Source organism: Halichoerus grypus, chromosome 13 (assembly GCF_964656455.1).
Source record: "Halichoerus grypus chromosome 13, mHalGry1.hap1.1, whole genome shotgun sequence".
NCBI lineage: Eukaryota > Metazoa > Chordata > Mammalia > Carnivora > Phocidae > Halichoerus > Halichoerus grypus.
Window position 1 is genome coordinate 20,387,084 of NC_135724.1, and position 18,282 is coordinate 20,405,365.

Consider the following 18,282-nt stretch of genomic DNA (forward strand, 5'->3'; position numbering starts at 1 on the left):
CCAACAAAGTAGAAGTTAAGAATACATCCCCCTATAAAATAACATACCAACAATATTCCAATTGAATTGTCTTCATTAGATTGTTTTTATTTTTAAGATTTTTCTTTTTTAAATACATAGTGGATTGGATTACTCAGTCATATTTCACGGATGCATACAGGGAAACCAATAATGCTTCAAATACATAAAACCATAAGAACAGATTTCATTCAAAATTACAATGGCAAAATAATATACAAAGATGCATAAAATCTTTATTAAATAAAACCTGACACAATACTTCTTAATATAAGAGAATGGATTATGAACTAGTTTATAGTATATAAAACAGTTCCTAAAGTAAAATAAAACTTATAGATAAAATCTGTCTACACACACTGCCGTTTTCCTTTTATGACTACTTCCCCTCTATCTGGACATTCTCTTTCCATATACTTACTTACTGCCTTGTGCTGTTCCCTGCATCTTCTCAACTATGTTCCTCCTCCTGGACAGTGACTCATTCCCTATAAAGTCTCTTCAAAACAACACCGCCATCATAAACCTCCCATTGCTACCAAGTTCTGATCTTGCCTGGCTCTCCCAGAAAAGGGCAATAAGGTAATACACAGTAGTTCCAAGCGATAACAGGCCTTATGTTATCTGATTAGGTACATTATGTAGATGGCTACTTCCTCGTGCTAGAAGTGAGCTATTCCTGATTCTCACTGAATTCTGTACTTGTAGCCAACAGAAAGATACAGAAATAAAAACAGAGACAGAGAGAGAAAGGAACATTATAGACCTTTTTAGCCTGGGAACAAACATCCTAAGACATCTAAAAATTCCACTGGGTATCAGGGGAATATCTGAGGCATGGTGGTGGTCAAAAGCCTTAAAACTTAGCTACAATGACTCAAAAATTTTATATAGGACCAACTGCCATTAGTCCCATAAAACCAGAACTAACGGCTGGACCCAAGTATAATGCAGGGGTACCAAATACCTGTTAAAATAAATTGTAAACAAAACCCAGCACAGATTAAATCTGAACAAATTCTTTTCTACTTAAGACAATGACCCCCAACTTGGAGACCACCAGCCCCTACCAGCTTCCAGTGATGACAAGTGGTTCCTGAATCCACATACATAGCCAGCACTGCCGATGGACTAAAGAAACCACATGCTTCTCAAGTGTAGGCATGACTACTCCTCAAATGTAAATAGTTCCTGATGTGATTAATGAAATCCAACACATTCAAAGAAAGTACTAAATTTATAATTAGTTCATCACTGAATATTTTCTCAGCTAATATACAGTAAGTAAACAACCAGTAAAATGAGTGAGTCCTTGAAAATTTTACCATTGTAAAAAGTTACTTCATACCAACAAAAGGGTTAGGAATCACCTGCCTCAGGTTCTATACTGAACTCTCCAGACAAAGTTTGAGGGACCCGGATTCCAGCGCCTCGATACGTGCATACATAGGCTGACTTCCCTTCACAGTGATGAATGACAAAAATACACGCATGGTAGTAAGATTTACTGATATGCATAAAAAGAATGACTTTTCATTTAGAGTAACAAAATTTGAAGTAACAAAAGGAAAATAAACAAATATATACACATACACTAAAATCAATACAAAAATACATTAATTTATTGGGTCTCCTCCATAGATCTACTAATCTACACAGAAGATACTGAAATGCATACGCTGCCTATCATCACTGTCAGCTAAATGTGCTCAGGGCTGTTTTGCACCTGCTTTCCCACTTCTACTCTGTAAAGAGCTCCAGGTTCATTAGCCAAGTGGCCCTTCTTTAAAAACAATAGTAACAAATGAAGAAGGAAAAATAAATATGAACTCATCGGCAAATCTACGGCAGGTTGATTGCCTGGTCCTCCTTGAATTTGGGGATCTTCTTAAACTCACTTTGCTTCTTGAAGAAAAGTTGGGCCAGGATGTGGTCTGCTGTGGCCCGGAGATAATCGTCCATGTCAAGGGTTTGCAACTGTCAGTGGAAACCAAAACAAGATGTATCAGCACCAAAGTACTCAGATTCCTACACAGATCTTACGGTCATCGAGGCACTTGCAAGCCAGCAAGGTACTTGGCTGTGTAACTTTATGGCCGCTACGAATTCCTGCGAACGGTCACCTCGTATGCCTGTCTTCCCTTGCCACGGGGGGCTCACCTTTTCAATTCTGAGAATAAGGAAAGTCTGATTGATGGCTAGAGGTGCTGAGGCATCGGAAACTTTCTTTGGAAGGGACGTCTATCCTACTGAAAGGGAGTTCTCTTTGATGAGTGAAGACCCTCTGTTTTCCTGTGTGCAGGGACTAGTAACAAAAGGGCTTCTCAGAGCTCCATGCCCAGTGGCACATGACAGAGCCAAACCTCGCTGTCCTCCTACTCCACAGCCAGACACAGGCCTCCCTCCACGGGGTTGATAATCTCTGCCTGTCTGGCCAGGCTATCCAGTCGGCTGGGTCTGACCATCTGTCCTTGTTCCCTCTCTCTGTCACGCTCTTTCCTCTCTGACATTAACTCTGTTTCTCAGTCAGCCTGTCTCAATTTGCCCCTCTGGATCTGTCTCACTGTGTGTTTCTGTCTCTCAATGTGTCTATGCGTATGTGTTTCTCAGTTGGTTTGGAACTTGGGGAATTAGGAGAGAATGTGATATATTCGATCCCTTTATAACCAAATAAGATTATTTGATTCTCCTTCTCTTCACACATAGATTCTGCCAGTTCATTCATTTATTCACTCAGCTCACATTTACTGAGGGCCTCCTGTGGTCCAGATACCTTGCTTAGCAGGATATTCTGCACATCCGAGGTCCTCAGCAATCTCTCTAAGACTGTCTTATACTCACCTGGTCTCCGGTGCTGAAGGCAAGAAGGCAAAGCAAATCCTCATCACATGAGCTCTTAATGTAATGTTGGGTTCCAGTGGGGAAAAATACCACATCTCCGATGTGAACATCAAACTCTATGATACCCTGAGTATTAATAATGCCCACCTAAAGAGGGAGGGGGAAAAACTATGTTGAAGTTAAGCAAATAAAATCAAATATTTATTAAGAAGATGTATTAATAGGGGCGCCTGGGTGGCTCAGTCATTAAGCATCTGCCTTCGGCTCAGGTCATGATCCCAGGTCCTGGGATCGAGCCCCACATCAGGCTCCCTGCTCCGCAGGAAGCCTGCTTCTCTCCCTCTCACACTCCCCTTGCTTGTGTTCCCTCTCTCGCTGTGTCTCTCTCTGTCAAATAAATAAATAAAATCTTAAAAAAAAAAGATGTATTAATAGTGAAGAACAGATGAATAAAAACATATAATTATAAAAGGACTTCTTAGTGAGGGTAAATAGCAGAAAATAGAGGCCATCTTTTACATAAAATCTTCTGTTTCTGAGACATAGCCCCACAGAAGTCAAAAGACACTCTATTTCAGAAATGTTCCTCAAAACGCATTAGTGAGTTCAATACTGTGGAACATCATGCAAAAACAGCATCAATCACTATGTTCTAATTAAGGATCATAAATTCCTTAATCAGGCAGAAGGCTTACATCCCACTGTTTTATTGCCCTCATGCCCTCCTTTTGACTTGCTCCAGGAAATTCAGCCTTCCAGGACAGCAGCATCCTAATAGTCCCCCTTAAAGGGATCAGAAACAAAATGTGGGGGCGCCTGGGTGGCTCAGTCGTTAAGCGTCTGCCTTCGGCTCAGGTCATGATCCCAGGGTTCTGGGATCGAGCCCCGCATCGGGCTCCCTGCTCGGCGGGAGGCCTGCTTCTCCCTCTCCTACTCCCGCTGCTTGTGTTCCCTCTCTCACTGTGTCTTTCTCCGTCAAATAAATAAATAAAATCTTAAAAAAAAAAAAAAAAGAAAGAAACAAAATGTGCACACAAATGCACACCCATGAGCACACAAGCACACCAAAAATAAAATCTTATCCTTGAAACGTAATTTGGGAGTGACTGCAGTGCCCTTTTCCAGTGTATTCAAGCCTTCGCCTCTAAAAACATAAAACAAAACTTTTGCTATGCATGACCTAACATGCGCAAGTCAGTCTGGTTTGGTTCTTTCTGTCAGGATGGAGACGGGGAAAAGCTAGTAGTTCATTTGACCTGGGTAGACCACTGGAGATTTGCCCAGGGAGCCCCGTGAAAGTCCAGAAGAACTGTGGTCAAGTCACTACCATAACGTGCTATTCAGTGTGGCTTTTCTTGTCACCAAGACAAGTGTACATCAGAAGGATCCTGCATAAACAGGGATACGTGGTCACCCTGCTGACACTCCACACCTCCCCAGCCACCCCCACTCACATTACACTGAGGGTCCAACAGTGATGTCACAGTCCCCAAAGGGCAACACATTAAACCTTACATTACCTAAAAATGTGAAACTCTGAAAATGTAAAATGTTTCAAACACTTCACCCTATGTGATAACTTCTTTATCATTTCTAACATGGTCTTAGCCATTTCTCATGCTAATAGCAAAGTTAGAAGCTATCTAGCATGGCCTGCATGGTATTTTCTGTGGAAACTGTATCCAGAAAGCCATTAACACCAAGTCTTTCAATGTTACCAATAACTGAACCAAAACAAAGAAAAACCTCCTGTTTGCTTCTTTCTGCATTAAAAAGGAAAGTTCAAAAAGCTGTTTGTGGAGAAATTACCTTTGCACATCCACTTATTACATATCCCATTTCATTTGCATTGAAATGAAAATGTGGCTGTCGTAATCCATTGTTATAAATTCTGAGTGTACTCAAAGTGAGAGCATTCTGATGCTTGAAAAAGGAAAAAGAAATAAATCCAGTTATTTAGCAAACATCCTACTCAGCAACTTAACCATTCACATAATCCTAATTATAACTTATCTTTCTGCAGCCCTCACTGAGAACATACAATTTTTTTTATCCCTTATATTTATTATATCTCTTGTTCCTTATAACAATCTTGTAAGGTTGGTAGTCTTATTCCCCCCCTTTTTTGCAGGTGATGAATTTGAAATCTAGATTGGCTGAGTAATTTACTTAGGGTCGGACAGTGGCGGACGTGGGATTGGAATCAGGGAATCTGATGCCACCGTTGCATTCTTAGTCATTATGCAAGGCAGCCAGTTGGGCATTTAAAAACAAATGAAAGAGAAATCTCACAAGCATCCAGTCTTTTCATTAATGTAACCATCCATGCCAAGAAGTTAAGCTCCCAAATCCACACTGTGGCCTCAATTAATAGTTTCCATTAATCAAATCAAGTAATGTTTGACTAGATTTTTCCTTTTCCTTTTTCCCAGAAGAAGGCTGAATCCAATCTAAATCTTATATTTCATCAATCTTAATAATCATCAAAAAAATTTTTTTCTTGGGGCTCCTGGGTGGCTCAGTTGGTTAAGCATCTGTCTTCGGCTCAGGTCATGATCCTGGGCTCCTGGGATCGAGCCCCAAATCAGGCTCCCTTGCTCAGCGGGGAGCCCATTTCTCCCTCTCCCATTTCCCCTGCTTGTGTTCCCTCTCTCACTGTCTCTCTCTGTCAAATAAATAAATAAAATCTTTAAAAAAAAATTTTTTTTCCTCAATTACCTGATTCAGGAATTCACTAAAAATTTTTTCATGGTTGCTTAGTTCACTTCCATTTTTCCAGTATTGTGCCAGTTGTATTACTCCTCCTGGAAATTGATATTCTTTTGAACCTGAGTCAGAGGAAATTTAAAAAACAAAATAAAATACTTCATTCAAAATGGTCCTACAGAAGGAGAGCCAAATGTAGTCCCACTAAGGTACATCAGCTCTTCTGCAGTCCCAGGAAACATGTGGTAGGAATCACTGCCACCAGATCCTACATGCCCCTAAGATACTGACCTCATACGTTCACATACTGTCTTACCTTCCAAGTTCTGAAATTTCTAACATATAACACAGACTATTCAATCCAGAGGACCTTGCTAGAAAACTTGAGAGTCATTCTATCATTCTACATGTCAATCTTTAGTCCTACCTCTTTAAGGTAGGTCAGTCCCATCAGTCCTACCTCTTTTAAATTCTCCTGCTTCATAACAATCTTCTCCCTCTCAAAACTACCATATTGCAGGCCACCATCATCCCTCACTTGAGGGTCTTCAAGAGCCCCCTGACTCATCTCCTTGCCTCTCATCTCTCCTCTTCCAATCCACAATTCAGCTAGATCAGCCATCACTTCAAAAAACTAACACTAACTTAAAAAGATATCTGCACCCCCATATTCATTGCAGCATGATTTACAATAGCCAAGATATGGAAACAACATAAGCGTCCATCAATGGATAAATGGTTAAAGAAAATGTGGTATATACATACAATGGAATATTATCTAGCCATAACAAAGGATGAGATCTTGCCTTTTGGGACAACATGGATGAACCTTGAGGGCATTATGCTAAGGGAAATAAGTCAGACAGAGAAAGATAAATACCATATGATCTCATTTATATGTGGAATCTAAAAACAAAAAACAAGCTCATAAATACAGAGAACAGATTGGCAGAGAGTAAGGTGTCTGCAAAGTAGGTGGTGAAAGGAGTCAAAAGGTACAGACTTCTAGTTATAAAATAAATAAGTCATGGGGATGTAATGTATAGTATGGTAACTATAGTTAATAATATTGTACTGCATATTTGAAAGTTGCTAAGATCTTAAAAGTTCTCATTACAAGAAAAAAAATTCTGTAACTATGTATGGTGATGGACACTAACTAGACTTATTGTAGTGATCTTTTCACAGTAATACTGGATCATTATGTTGAACACCTAAAGTTAATGTTTTATGTCAATTAACTTCAATAAAATAAATAAAATAACTTTTAAAAATAAATACAGGGACACCTGGGTGGCTCAGTCAGTTAAGCAGCTCCCTTCGGCTCGGGTCATGATCCCAGGGTCCCACATCGGGTTCCCTGCTGGATGGGAAGCCTGCTTCTCCCTCTCCCCTTCCCCCTGCTTGTGCTGTCTCTCTCTCTGACAAATAAAATCTTTAAATAAATAAATAAATAAATAAATAAATAAATAAATAAATAAATGCAAAACCTAATTTAAACTTTAAAACTTAATTTAAAATCTCCTATTTAAAATCCCTTAATTGCTCCCATCAAAATAAAGTATAAACTCATCAGCATGGCTTCTAAAACCTACATTCTTGGACCCTCCTCTCTCATCAGCCTCTTCTCCTGAGGCACCCCTGGCCCCAACACACACCCCTCATACTTTGAAATCTTCTACAACATTCTCCTTTGCTTCCATTCCTTTTCTCTCATTTCCTATTCTTTAGAGAAATGTGTTTTTTCAAACTCATCTTGACTGTGACCCACTATAAAAAAAAACACATTACATCTCAATCCAACACCTATATAATCACATAGATAAATACTTAACTATAAAGGTTTTGCAAAATAACATACTATACGTTTAAGGTCATAAAAATATTTCCACACAAGACTGTCTGGAGACTGTACATAACTAGGATTTATAACCAGTTCTGCCAAGTTGGGAGGAAGATTGACCGCCTGATCCTCTTTTTGCTTCTGGAATGTTCTAATGAAATTAATTCCACCTTCAGGCTGAAACACATAAGAAATCATATAAGATATTTGTGAAACATTCTACAAATTTTAGTAATAGAAGGGTAGATAGCTAAGGATAGGGTAACATTGTGGTTTTCAGTGGTCCAGTCAAAGGAGCTGACCTCAACCAGCCTGAGGCTTGTGATATTCATGAAAATCCTCCCAAGTTATCAATGCATTTTGGCTTTAAATGTGTTGATATTTTATAATCATTATAACTCTTACAAAAATATACAGCGGTTCTCATATTTACCAAAATTCTCCTAATGACTCATTTTTTCCACTTCTCCCTATAACATTAGATCAGGATCTGCTGCGAGGTAAATCTCAAAACCTCCCTAGATAGATTTCTAAATTTGCCACAGAACTCCTTCCAGTTGCCACTCACGGGCCACCACCAATTCTTCTGATCACCCATTTGTATTGTCAGCATCTGCATCTGGCCCTCTCCCTCTACACCCAGCTCTAGGAGCAGTCCCTCCATGATAATAGAACTACTTATAGAGACCAAAAGCAGCTTTCCTTCAGGAAAACAATAGGCTTCTCTGCATTAGACTAGGAGAACACAATTATGTCATCTGTAGCAAACTTCTCCCTGAATGAGCTTATGTCTTTTTTTTTTTTTAAAGATTTTATTTATTTGACAGAGACACAGCGAGAGAGGGAACACAAGCAGGGGGAGTGGGAGAGCGAGAAGCAGGCTTCCCGCAGAGCAGGGAGCTCAATGTGGGGCTCGATCCCAGGACCCTGGGACCATGACCTGAGCTGAAGGTAGCCGCTTAACTGACTGAGCCACCCAGGCACCCCGAGCTTACATCTTTTCAGACATGTAAATTATAGTAATTTTTATTACCTCTCTCAAAACTTTTCTACCAATTCATTATAGTTTCCTGTAGAAGTCCTTCATAAAGGAAAGTAAAAGCTAAGTCAATTTCAACAAGTTGTATATCTTTAGTAGGAATACAAGTTATGTTCTTGAGCTCATTACCCAACTCTTGCCCTACTGACTGCTACCCTAGAAACACAAATACTCACGCTTTCTTTGTGCCTATGTAATGCAAACCCTCAAGGAGGGACTTTTGTTCAGTAGCCATACAGACCTTAAGTGACCTGGAAGCAATGTCTTCAGGTACAGAAAAAAATACATCATCAACATCCAGGGTCTGAAGTTCATCATGTGTGGAAAAGAAGAGCAAGAAAAAGCAGTCTTCATTCCCCACATTCTTTATCCAGTGGAGAGTATTTTTAGGTAAGAAGATCACTTGGCCAGCTGTAACATTGTATGTGGTAACTACACCACCATCATCAACCACGCCAATCCATGCCGAGCCCTGAAACGTCAACAGAAAACACATACAACATCACTTTAGAGCAATGTTTCTCAAACTTTTCTCATTACATCTCTTATAAGGTACCATTTTAGTCTTTTTTTACTAATCACCATCCTATGACATGTTAACACTGCAGATGTACTGTAAATCTGGGTATACCGTGCATACATAGTGCTTATGTACCACATGCATATCTGTGCTTTGTACATAAAAAAGTAGGGCGTTGTTGCCTTCTAAGGACCAGTTTTTACCCCCCCCAGGGGGCAATATCACCCCCATTGAGAATTTAGAGTTCTAAGTTCATCCTTTAGAGTTTGAAAAGACTGGGGCGCCTGGGTGGCTCAGTCGGTCAAGCATCTGCCTTCGGCTCAGGTCATGATCCCAGGGTCCTGGGATCGAGCCCCGCGTCGGGCTTCCTGCTCAGCGGGGAGCCTGCTTCTCCTTCTGCCTGGTGCTCCCCCTGCTTGTATTCTCAAGCTCTCTTGCACTCTCTCTCTCTTTCTCTCTCTGGCAAATAAATAAATCAAATCTTAAAAAACAAACAAACGAAACAAAAACAAAAAATAGAGTTTGAAAAGACTACAAGCACATGAGTGTGTGTTCACAGGTGGTCACACTGACATACATGTTTGTGTATGTCCATGTTTCCATGTGTATGTATATGGGTGCAAATTATTTTCTAGACAAAAAGTCTGCATCCAGTTTTAATAACAACACTAAAAGTAATAACACGGTGCTTTCACTGCGTGTCCAGATATTCTTCTAAGCACTTTACCTGACTTAACTCAATCATCCCTTGTATCAACCCTATGAAGCAAGTACTATTATTACCCTCATTTTATAGATGAGAAACTGAATCTGGAGAGAATATTCAATTTTCCCAAGGTTACTCTGCTAGTCAATGGCAAAGCTGGGATTTGGACCTAAGCTCCAAATCCAAAGTCCACACTTTTTTTAATTGTGTAAGAACATTTAACATGAGACCGACCCTCTTCAATGTTTAAGTGTTCGATACAGTATTGTTAATGATAGACACAATGAAGAACCCTGAAACTTAATTCTCTCGTCAAAATATCTAGAAGTAGAGACTAGAATGGTGGTTGCCAGAGGCTGGGGGGAAGTCTACACTTTTAATCCATACTACACCGTACTTTGATTCCACTTATACAGAATTCTTTTTCTCATTCTCTAATAATTTCTGTAGTATTATTCTGTAAAGTAAATAGAAAAGGTAATATTTCTTCCAGAGTCGGTCATTAGGGAAGCATGCACAAGAAGTCTTTGTTGTGTCTACACAGACGTGTACAACTCAGTTCCAGATGGGTATTAAAGATACAGGGGGAGATGAATCTGAAGAGCTCTCTCCAAGTACCCAGGCAGAGAACAGCAAAAGTGTGTATCTATTCATATGAAGGTACCAACTACTCCAAACGGACAGCAGAGCCAGCACAGTGGGACATGAACTGCAGGGCCATGCACACTGGCCGCCCCAGCTGCCCCGTTCCTCTCGGGGCCACTCCTTCCAAGGCTTTCATGAAGATACTCAGAAACAAAAGCAACATCCCTGGGTGAGTATGCAGTAGAGAGACTTCCGTCACATCCTATTGACTGGTTCCTTACCACGTGTGTGAGTGATCCTACAATTTTCCTGGGACCTAAACAATATTCTAGCCACATTTATTTCCTTTATAGAATTTTTTTATGTTTTTGTAAGTAAGATATAATTGACTCACAACATTCTATCAGTTTCAGGCATACAACATAAAGATTTGATACTTGTATATATTGTGAAATGATCACCACCATTCTAGTTTTAACATCCATCACCCTCGCTAGAATTTTTTCTTATGATGGGAACTTTCAAGATCTACTCTCTTAGCAACTTTCAAATTCACGATACAGTATTATTAACTATAGTCACCATGCTGTATATTACATCCCATGATTGATTTATTTTATAACTGGAAGTTAGTACCTTTTGACCACCTTCTAGCTCACATTTAGAAGATCAGATTATAAACTCTCTCTGGACTTCCAGAACTGCTCCCCAGACTGAGCTGGATTCCAGGCCTGTTATCTACTAGAACATGCTCCAGACTAAGTTCCCTACTTGGGGTTTGCTATTAAGGGTCCCCTTCCCCTTACCTGCCTTTCCTTCTTCCTACTACTCAGCCAGAGCCCTGGAATCCAACCTTCTGGAGACTGTCCTCTTTTGTTCTTTTTTTAAGATTTATTTATTTATTTGAGAGAGAGAGAGAGAAAGACAGAGCAGTGGGGGTGGGGGGGCAAGGGAGAGGGAGAGAGAATCCACACTGAGCACGGAGCCTGACACAGGGCTCCATCTCACCACCCTGAGATCACATCCTGAGCCAAACCCAAGAGTCAAACACTTAACCGACTGCACCACCCAGGTGCCCCGAGACGGTCCTCTTTTACATATTCTGTGTATGTGGAAAAAGACAAAATGTCAGAAAACATGGACTTTGTCCCAGGCCAGCAAACAACTACAGTTTATCTTCAGAAAAGTCAATCTTTCTGAGCCTCTGTTCTCTCATAAGAAATAAGAAGTATTTGGTCTCAGATGAAACTCTAATCTCTCTTCCCATTGTAAATTCTAAAACTGAATGAATTGCATTAAAAAGGAGTTTTATTAAGACCAACAGAAATATGTCACATAACACTGGCTGATCTATTAATAGGATCACCAGGGTAAGACCAAACTGAAAGTGCCATGAGCCTTTAGTCACTACCCCTCCCCCAGTATCTGGAATACAGAATGCAACAAGGAATACTTTTTAGAACTAATGAATTATTTGAAATTCCAGTGAGAACGCTCATTTCACCTCCAGCTCTCTTTCACTTGACTCCGACAATTCTAAAAAGTCTGAACCACAAAAGGGCATCCAATTGGCCTGATCTCAGGGACTCCAGGCTGAACATCAGCAAACTGATTTTTTCCTTAGAAGAAAGCTGCCATCTCTTTGATCACTGGATCAGAGATACGAGTTTTAGCTTTGGCTCAAAGGATGGAACAGTGATCTTATTTTAACAATAGCAAATGAAAAATGACTTCATACTGAAGAAAGAAGTTCAAAGTGATGCCAAGAATAATTACAACGAACAGGTTAATGTTTCAAAGCACTGCTAACTAATCTAACTGAATACACCACCAAAGCCTGGGTGTTGTCTGCCACTTAGTTAAGTACGTTTTGCAACAACTAAAATAATAGCTTGAGGATACAAAGCATAAACACTGAGGCGCCAAACACAGGCAAACTCGTTATACCTGTACAAGGTAGCCATGTTCATTAGCATTGAAGTGCCAGTGAGGGGCCCGGAGGCCATTGCTTTTTACTCTCAGAGTCCCCAGGGTCATCTGTGATCTCTGACTGTTCAAGCTGCTGCCAAAGGCCTCTTCTTCAACACTGAGGTAGTCTTTGACATTGTTCCTGTACCGGGCCCACTGGATTGCACCACCAGGGAATTCAAACACCTGAAACGTCATAGACAAGCAACCGTCAACATGGAGGCCATCTGAGGAACAGGAGGCCACTGGGGCCTGCAGAGTAAGAGGGAGGCAAAACAGAAAAGGCAGTGGTGAGGAGGTGAAGACTGAAGTCCCAGAAGGGAAGAGGAAGACTAGGTCGCCAGACTCCAGGAATGACAGCAGTAATACCTACAGAACTGTCAGTCTATCCGTGTTAGACATGAAAAGATCACCTATCTTTTTTTTTTTTTTTTAAAGATTCCACTTATTTATTTGACAGAGAGAGACAGCGAGAGAGGGAACACAAGCAGGGGGAGTGAGAGAGGGAGAAGCAGGCTTCCCGCGGAGTAGGGAGCCCGATGCGGGACTCGATCCCAGGACCCTAGGATCATGACCTGAGCCGAAGGCAGACGCGTAAGGACTGAGCCACCCAGGCGCCCCAAGATCACCTATCTTGACAAGAGAATAGAGAGCTTTGCGTTTGTCTATCTCCGGGCCTCCCCTCTGGGCTGACCCAGAGCTATCTATGAAAGAAAATCTCTGCCTGGGGCCAATATCAACCCAACCCTTCCTCTCCTCTCTCACCTCCCTTCATCTAGATGGCCCACAGCCGGTTCCTTCCAATGAGGAGAGGACAAAGCTTAGTAAACAGGCAATGGGAACTTTATTTTGAAATCACCGTTAGAAAAGATGATTCTTTCTGCTAAATGTGTGATTCATACCTTGGATTTAGACAAATGATTAAGAAACTGGAATTTTGGATCAACAGCCTTTTGCACGATGGGAACCGCTGTTTGCAGAGGCCGGGCTTCGAGTCCTAGATGGAGTTGTGAATGTTGCTGAGAGTTGTGGACGTAAACCAAGGAAAGTATCAGTACTCCTACTGCTGTGGTGAGGGTAGAGGCCAAGAGACACACCAGGAAAACGCTCCACAGTGACCACTGCCTCTTCTCCTAAGGGAAATTATGAAGCCATTATTCTCTACTCTTGATGTATTAAAAATAATTGCTTCCTTTCTCAATTTGGCTTATATTTTCTTTTACTCAAAAAATGCTTTTGTAGGATAAATATACTCAGTAAAATAATACATGTGTAAATATAAGTGTAAATAAATACAAACATACACACACACGTATTCCATATACCTGGCTGACACTCAAATAAATAAGGAAAACAATAAACATATGAAAAGCTGAGGCACAGAATAAATTACTAGAAAATTAAGTAGCCAGTTAAGTTTGTATATAAAATGCATTCGAGTGCAGCCAATTAGCCCCTATTTGCCAGTCTCTTCACCTGAAAATGAAAGAGGTTATAAAGACTAGATTCTAAGAAATTTTTAGTTCTAGAATGTCCATATGTAGTAATCACATGTACCGGTAATAAGCATGGGAAACGTAACATACCAGTAAATAACTGGCCTGACAGATCTCAGCCTCTCTCTCCCTCCCTCCTTCACTTAAATAGCTTCGTTAAACCCCCTCTTTCTGTGTATTACCTGTCTGAGCTACTAACCCTACTAAGCACATCTATTCCAACTCCAAGCACAATATTTCCATACATTTCTGTGTTACTATTTCCTGGTTTCACATTACAAATACAATGCTACAAACATAGGTATTATTTCTGTGAGTTACAATCCACATTACTGAAAGCTACCAAACATGCCCTGTTCCTCTGACCACTAAAATGGAATTCATAAGTACTAATGTCATGGTTTCCTGTCCACTGCCCTCTGAATTCCTCTCTGAGCAGGCATATCTTTTGATTACTAATAACTCTAACATAGACTTTAGTATGTCAGCATTCTTAAACGATACATTTTGTAGAGCATAATCATTGATCAACATTCTCAGTTTAACGTTGTATGAGGATATTATACTGAGCAATAAACAATTCATTAATACCGTGAACAACAATTCATGGAAAGTTGGACCATTACAGAGCTAACAGAGATGTGAGCTAAGAGTTTATGAGACAGAAAGCAAATCAAGAAATGGTCAGAGCAAGAGATGCTACCTTTCAAAAGAGGGTCATTTGAGGAAAGCTGGTCTAAAAAGGGATTCTTTCCTGAGCTCTGCATAAAGGTTTGGGGGGAGCTAATCTCAAGGTGTAAATCTCCACCTTACCATTCTGGAGATGGTGGTCATCTTCCCCATAGAAAAAGCATTCTGTGCTGCATCTTCATGCATTTCAAATGCTGAGTTGTCCATCCACAAAAAGAAGCAGCCAATTCACTGAAAAAGAAAAAGGGGGGAAATGTAGTTGTAGCTGATGGGAAGATCCCTGAGAGGTGAAAAATGATAACCCTGAAGTAAGGGAGTACTTATATTGAGCTGAAAGTTAAGGAAACAAAATAAGGAAGCAATAATCTTGGTTTAAGAAAAACCCCTAGAAAGAATTGCCAAATTAGAGACCAATAAAACACTTCCGTTGGTCCTCAACTCTTTGCCGACTGATGACGCATACACAGATAATGGTAACTGACGTTTATTTCCTCCTTTCACTGTGTACCAGGCACTGTACTAATCACATACATTATGTGATTGAATTCTTACAGCGGTTCAATCAGGTACTCTGAGTCTTCCCATTTTGTGGATGAGGAAACTGAGGCATGGAGGTGCAGTGACTGCCCAGATGATATTAGCATCAGAGCAAAGCACCAGCTATCAGAAGATTTTTCATGACACTGGTTCTCTACAGAGTTTCAGGGTGGGCGCTTAGTCTAGTACAATCTATTTTCACCCAAACCAGCCCTGCCTCTAAGCAATGGACTGATTTTCCCATGTGCTTTCTTGAATAATTTTGTTACCTGAAAGTTAAATCTTCATTCAAAATTCACTTGCATCCTATTTCCTGGTGACAAGTGGTGGCCTGCGTCACCTAAAAACCACACCTATAATCCACAAAGCATCATCCATCCTTCTTTCCTATCTTCCTGTCTTCCTCCAGTAAGCATGGCTGAATGCCTACTGTATTCCAGACTGTCTACCACACCTGAGCCACAGCACAAGGCCGTTGAATGGCCTCTAGCAGGAGAAATGGAGAGGAAACCATTACCGAAGACTGTGCTGTGTTATGACACAAGTGTGCACGAGGCCCTGGGAGGAGAGAGAAAACAGTGATTGTGTCTGAGATGGGACGTCTCCGAAGTCATAATGAGTCCCAACACGGCTTCATGAGGTGGGCCCAGTTAGTCAGTTCCACTCAAGTCCATATTTCCGGCTTGTCCAGAAGCAGCTCTGGAACATATGATGAAGATGTAGACCCTGTCTGGGTTAGGCAGCTCAGGTTCCGACAAGGCTGCAGGTGGTCGCTAGGCTGCAGCGAAGGAGAGCTGACCCTGGGGCCTTCCTATCACATCTCATCAAATCTAAGACGCAGCAGTGTGTCATGCTAGTTTAGCCCTTCCCCGGCAAGACCTGGAATTGAAATGAATGGCACTGATTTTGAGGTCATAAAATATTTAAAATAATTGTCTGTGGGCCAGTAAGGTGACATCATCTTGTTATCAGGGTGCCATAAAACACAATGTTTGTCCTGTTTGATGTTCCCTGTGCATTTGTTAACTGGAATGTATTCCACACCTTAGCATCTCTGAAAATGGGATATGTTTTACAGTGAATGGTCTCTAAGACTAAATGAAAGTATGCCACTCTTCCTTGGTCTTGTCAGCAAATGGTACTATATGAATCTTCAAAGCAAGTTTTACACCACTTTGTATTTTGCCATTTTTCTTTCTCAGAAGTATGAAAACACTGTCCTTTGTCACCAGCATTATCTGGGAGCTACATTTAGCATTTATTTAAATGGCAAGAGAAGCAAATCATCAGCCAGCTATATGAAAACTCACTTCAGCACTAAATCAAAGAATGCTGCAGCTGGATGAGGGCCTTTTCATCTTTGCAGGTAAGGAAACAGAGGGCAGGGGCCTGGGTGGCGCAGTTGGTTAAGCATCAGACTCTTGGTTTCAGCCCAGGTCGTGATCTCAGGGTCATGATCTCAGGGTCCTGGGATGGAGTCCGCATCAGGCTCCACGTGGAGTCTGCTTGAGATTCTCTCTCCCTCTCCCTCTTCCCTTCCTGCTCATGCTCTCTCACTCTCTAAAATAAAAAAATAAATCTTTTTTTAAAAAGAAGAAAATAGGGGCCAGAGAGGCTAAGCATTTTTCCCAAAGTAACACAGTAAGTCACTGGCAGAGCCAAAACAAATGTCCAGCTCTCTCACTTTCAGCCAGAGATTTTCCTATTTCTATTTGCTGTAGGGGAACTTTATTCCTTTATATACATGTAAATAGTTCAAGGTGAAATGAAGCAAAACAGCTGAAAGCAGGAGTATTACCAAAATCATTTTAAGACACATGAATGTGGGGCACCTGGGTGGTTCAGTCGTTAAGCATCTGCCTGGGATCAAGCCCCACATCGGGCTCCCTGCTCCGCGGGAGGCCTGCTTCTCCCTCTCCCACTCCCCCTGCTTGTGTTCCCTCTCTAGCTGTGTCTCTCTGTCAAATGAATAAATAAAAATCTTAAAAATAGTAATAATAATAAAGTTCTTTTCTATTGCACCAGGATACATCTGGGCAGTCTATTTTTTAACACAAACTAAGACAAACATGTTTGTACACTCTCAAGCCCTCATTTTCACTAAGGTTTGCTGCCAGGTTTATTTTTGCTTAATGTTTATCTCCATCACAAGGGCTAGGAGCATACTACAATAAATTTGGCAAGTGCTAAGTGCTACTGACTGCAATTATCTATCAAAGAGGGGCACCTGGGTGGCTCAGTCAGTTGGGCGTCCAACACTTGATTTCAGCTCAAGTCATGGTCTGTGGGTGGTGAGATCTTGCCCCGTGTCAGGTTCTGCGCTGGGCTACAGCCTGATTGGGATCCTCTCTCTCCCTTTCTCACTTCTTTATCTAAAAAGCAGTATCTATAAAGGGATAAACTGAATATACATTAAGATACAACTCTTCATTAAATGACTTGAGTTTATTTTCCTGGAACACATCCAATCAGAAAAGAATATTGTTTTCCTTCAATAAACTGGGCCAATTAGATCTTGTATGCCATGCTAGGAGGGAAGAAAAGGCAGTGCTGCTATGTTCCAATAAGAACATTTCCCCCAACTTCCCCCATCTCTAAGTTATTTGCCTTCTATAATCATTCAGGTGGAAAAGACTGATAAGACAGTGTTGGGCAATTCTTTCTGATTATTTCCTTTGAAATCTCTACCAGTAACAAGATTGATCAATACTTTCATTATGCAAATGTTTCTTATCTGTTGTTCAACTTTCAGATGACCACTGGATATCAGAGATATATGAGGATGTATTCTATCCCAGACACTGCAGAGATTACCGAAATCATAGATGACATAGACCCTTGCCTCAAAGACTCTACAATGTAATGATTCATTCCATCCAACAAATGCACAAGGAAAATCAAACAGGGAAAATGTAATGTTTTATGGCACCCTGTAAGATGAGGAAATCACCTTACTGGCCCCACAGATAAAACTTAAACAATTGTTTTAAATATTTTATATCCTCAAAATCAATGCCATACATTTAAAGTTCAGATCTTAGTGGGAAAAGGCTCAATACATACTCCCCCTGCTCCCACACCTCACCATTATCCATTCCAGAATGTTCTCAGGAGGAACTCTAACATCAAGGTGTTATGTGAGTATGAGCTTCTACAATAAGTGTCAGAGAACACTGGAAATGAGCTCTGAACTTATGAAGGTAAGAAAATGAGAATATTCTATTCATTCAACTCTACATGACAATCTGATCTTAAACTAACCTTGCTAAATCAGTTTCCTCATGTGTATAAAATTAAGGCTAGATTAAATGGCCTTATGACAGTCTAGCTCTA

The 18,282-nt window shown here is 40.7% G+C and overlaps 1 protein-coding gene across 1 annotated transcript; it reads right to left on the bottom strand.

Moving 5' to 3' along the window:
• Positions 1-1,700: 1,700 nt before the first annotated feature.
• On the bottom strand, positions 1,701-14,619 carry LOC118534932 (uncharacterized). Its single transcript, XM_036091046.2, has 9 exons — positions 14,536-14,619; positions 13,129-13,359; positions 12,206-12,412; positions 8,689-8,919; positions 7,432-7,585; positions 5,578-5,687; positions 4,669-4,782; positions 2,860-3,006; positions 1,701-1,995 (listed from the first exon to the last, which is right to left on the bottom strand). Exons 1-9 carry the CDS (start codon positions 14,617-14,619, stop codon positions 1,861-1,863), a joined length of 1,413 nt encoding a protein of 470 aa, XP_035946939.2. The 3' UTR covers positions 1,701-1,860.
• Between the last annotated feature and the right edge of the window lie 3,663 nt (positions 14,620-18,282).

Bases quoted from the DNA above. Each gene is read 5' to 3' on its own strand.
- LOC118534932 (XM_036091046.2), bottom strand. From the start codon at position 14,619: ATGGACAACTCAGCATTTGAAATGCATGAAGATGCAGCACAGAATGCT. The intron at 4,783-5,577 runs GTAATTGAGGAA...TCCTTTTTCAAG, and splicing joins TTAGTGAATTCCTGAATCAG to CATCAGAATGCTCTCACTTT. The intron at 3,007-4,668 runs GTAATTTCTCCA...CTCCCTCTTTAG, and splicing joins TAATAAGTGGATGTGCAAAG to GTGGGCATTATTAATACTCA.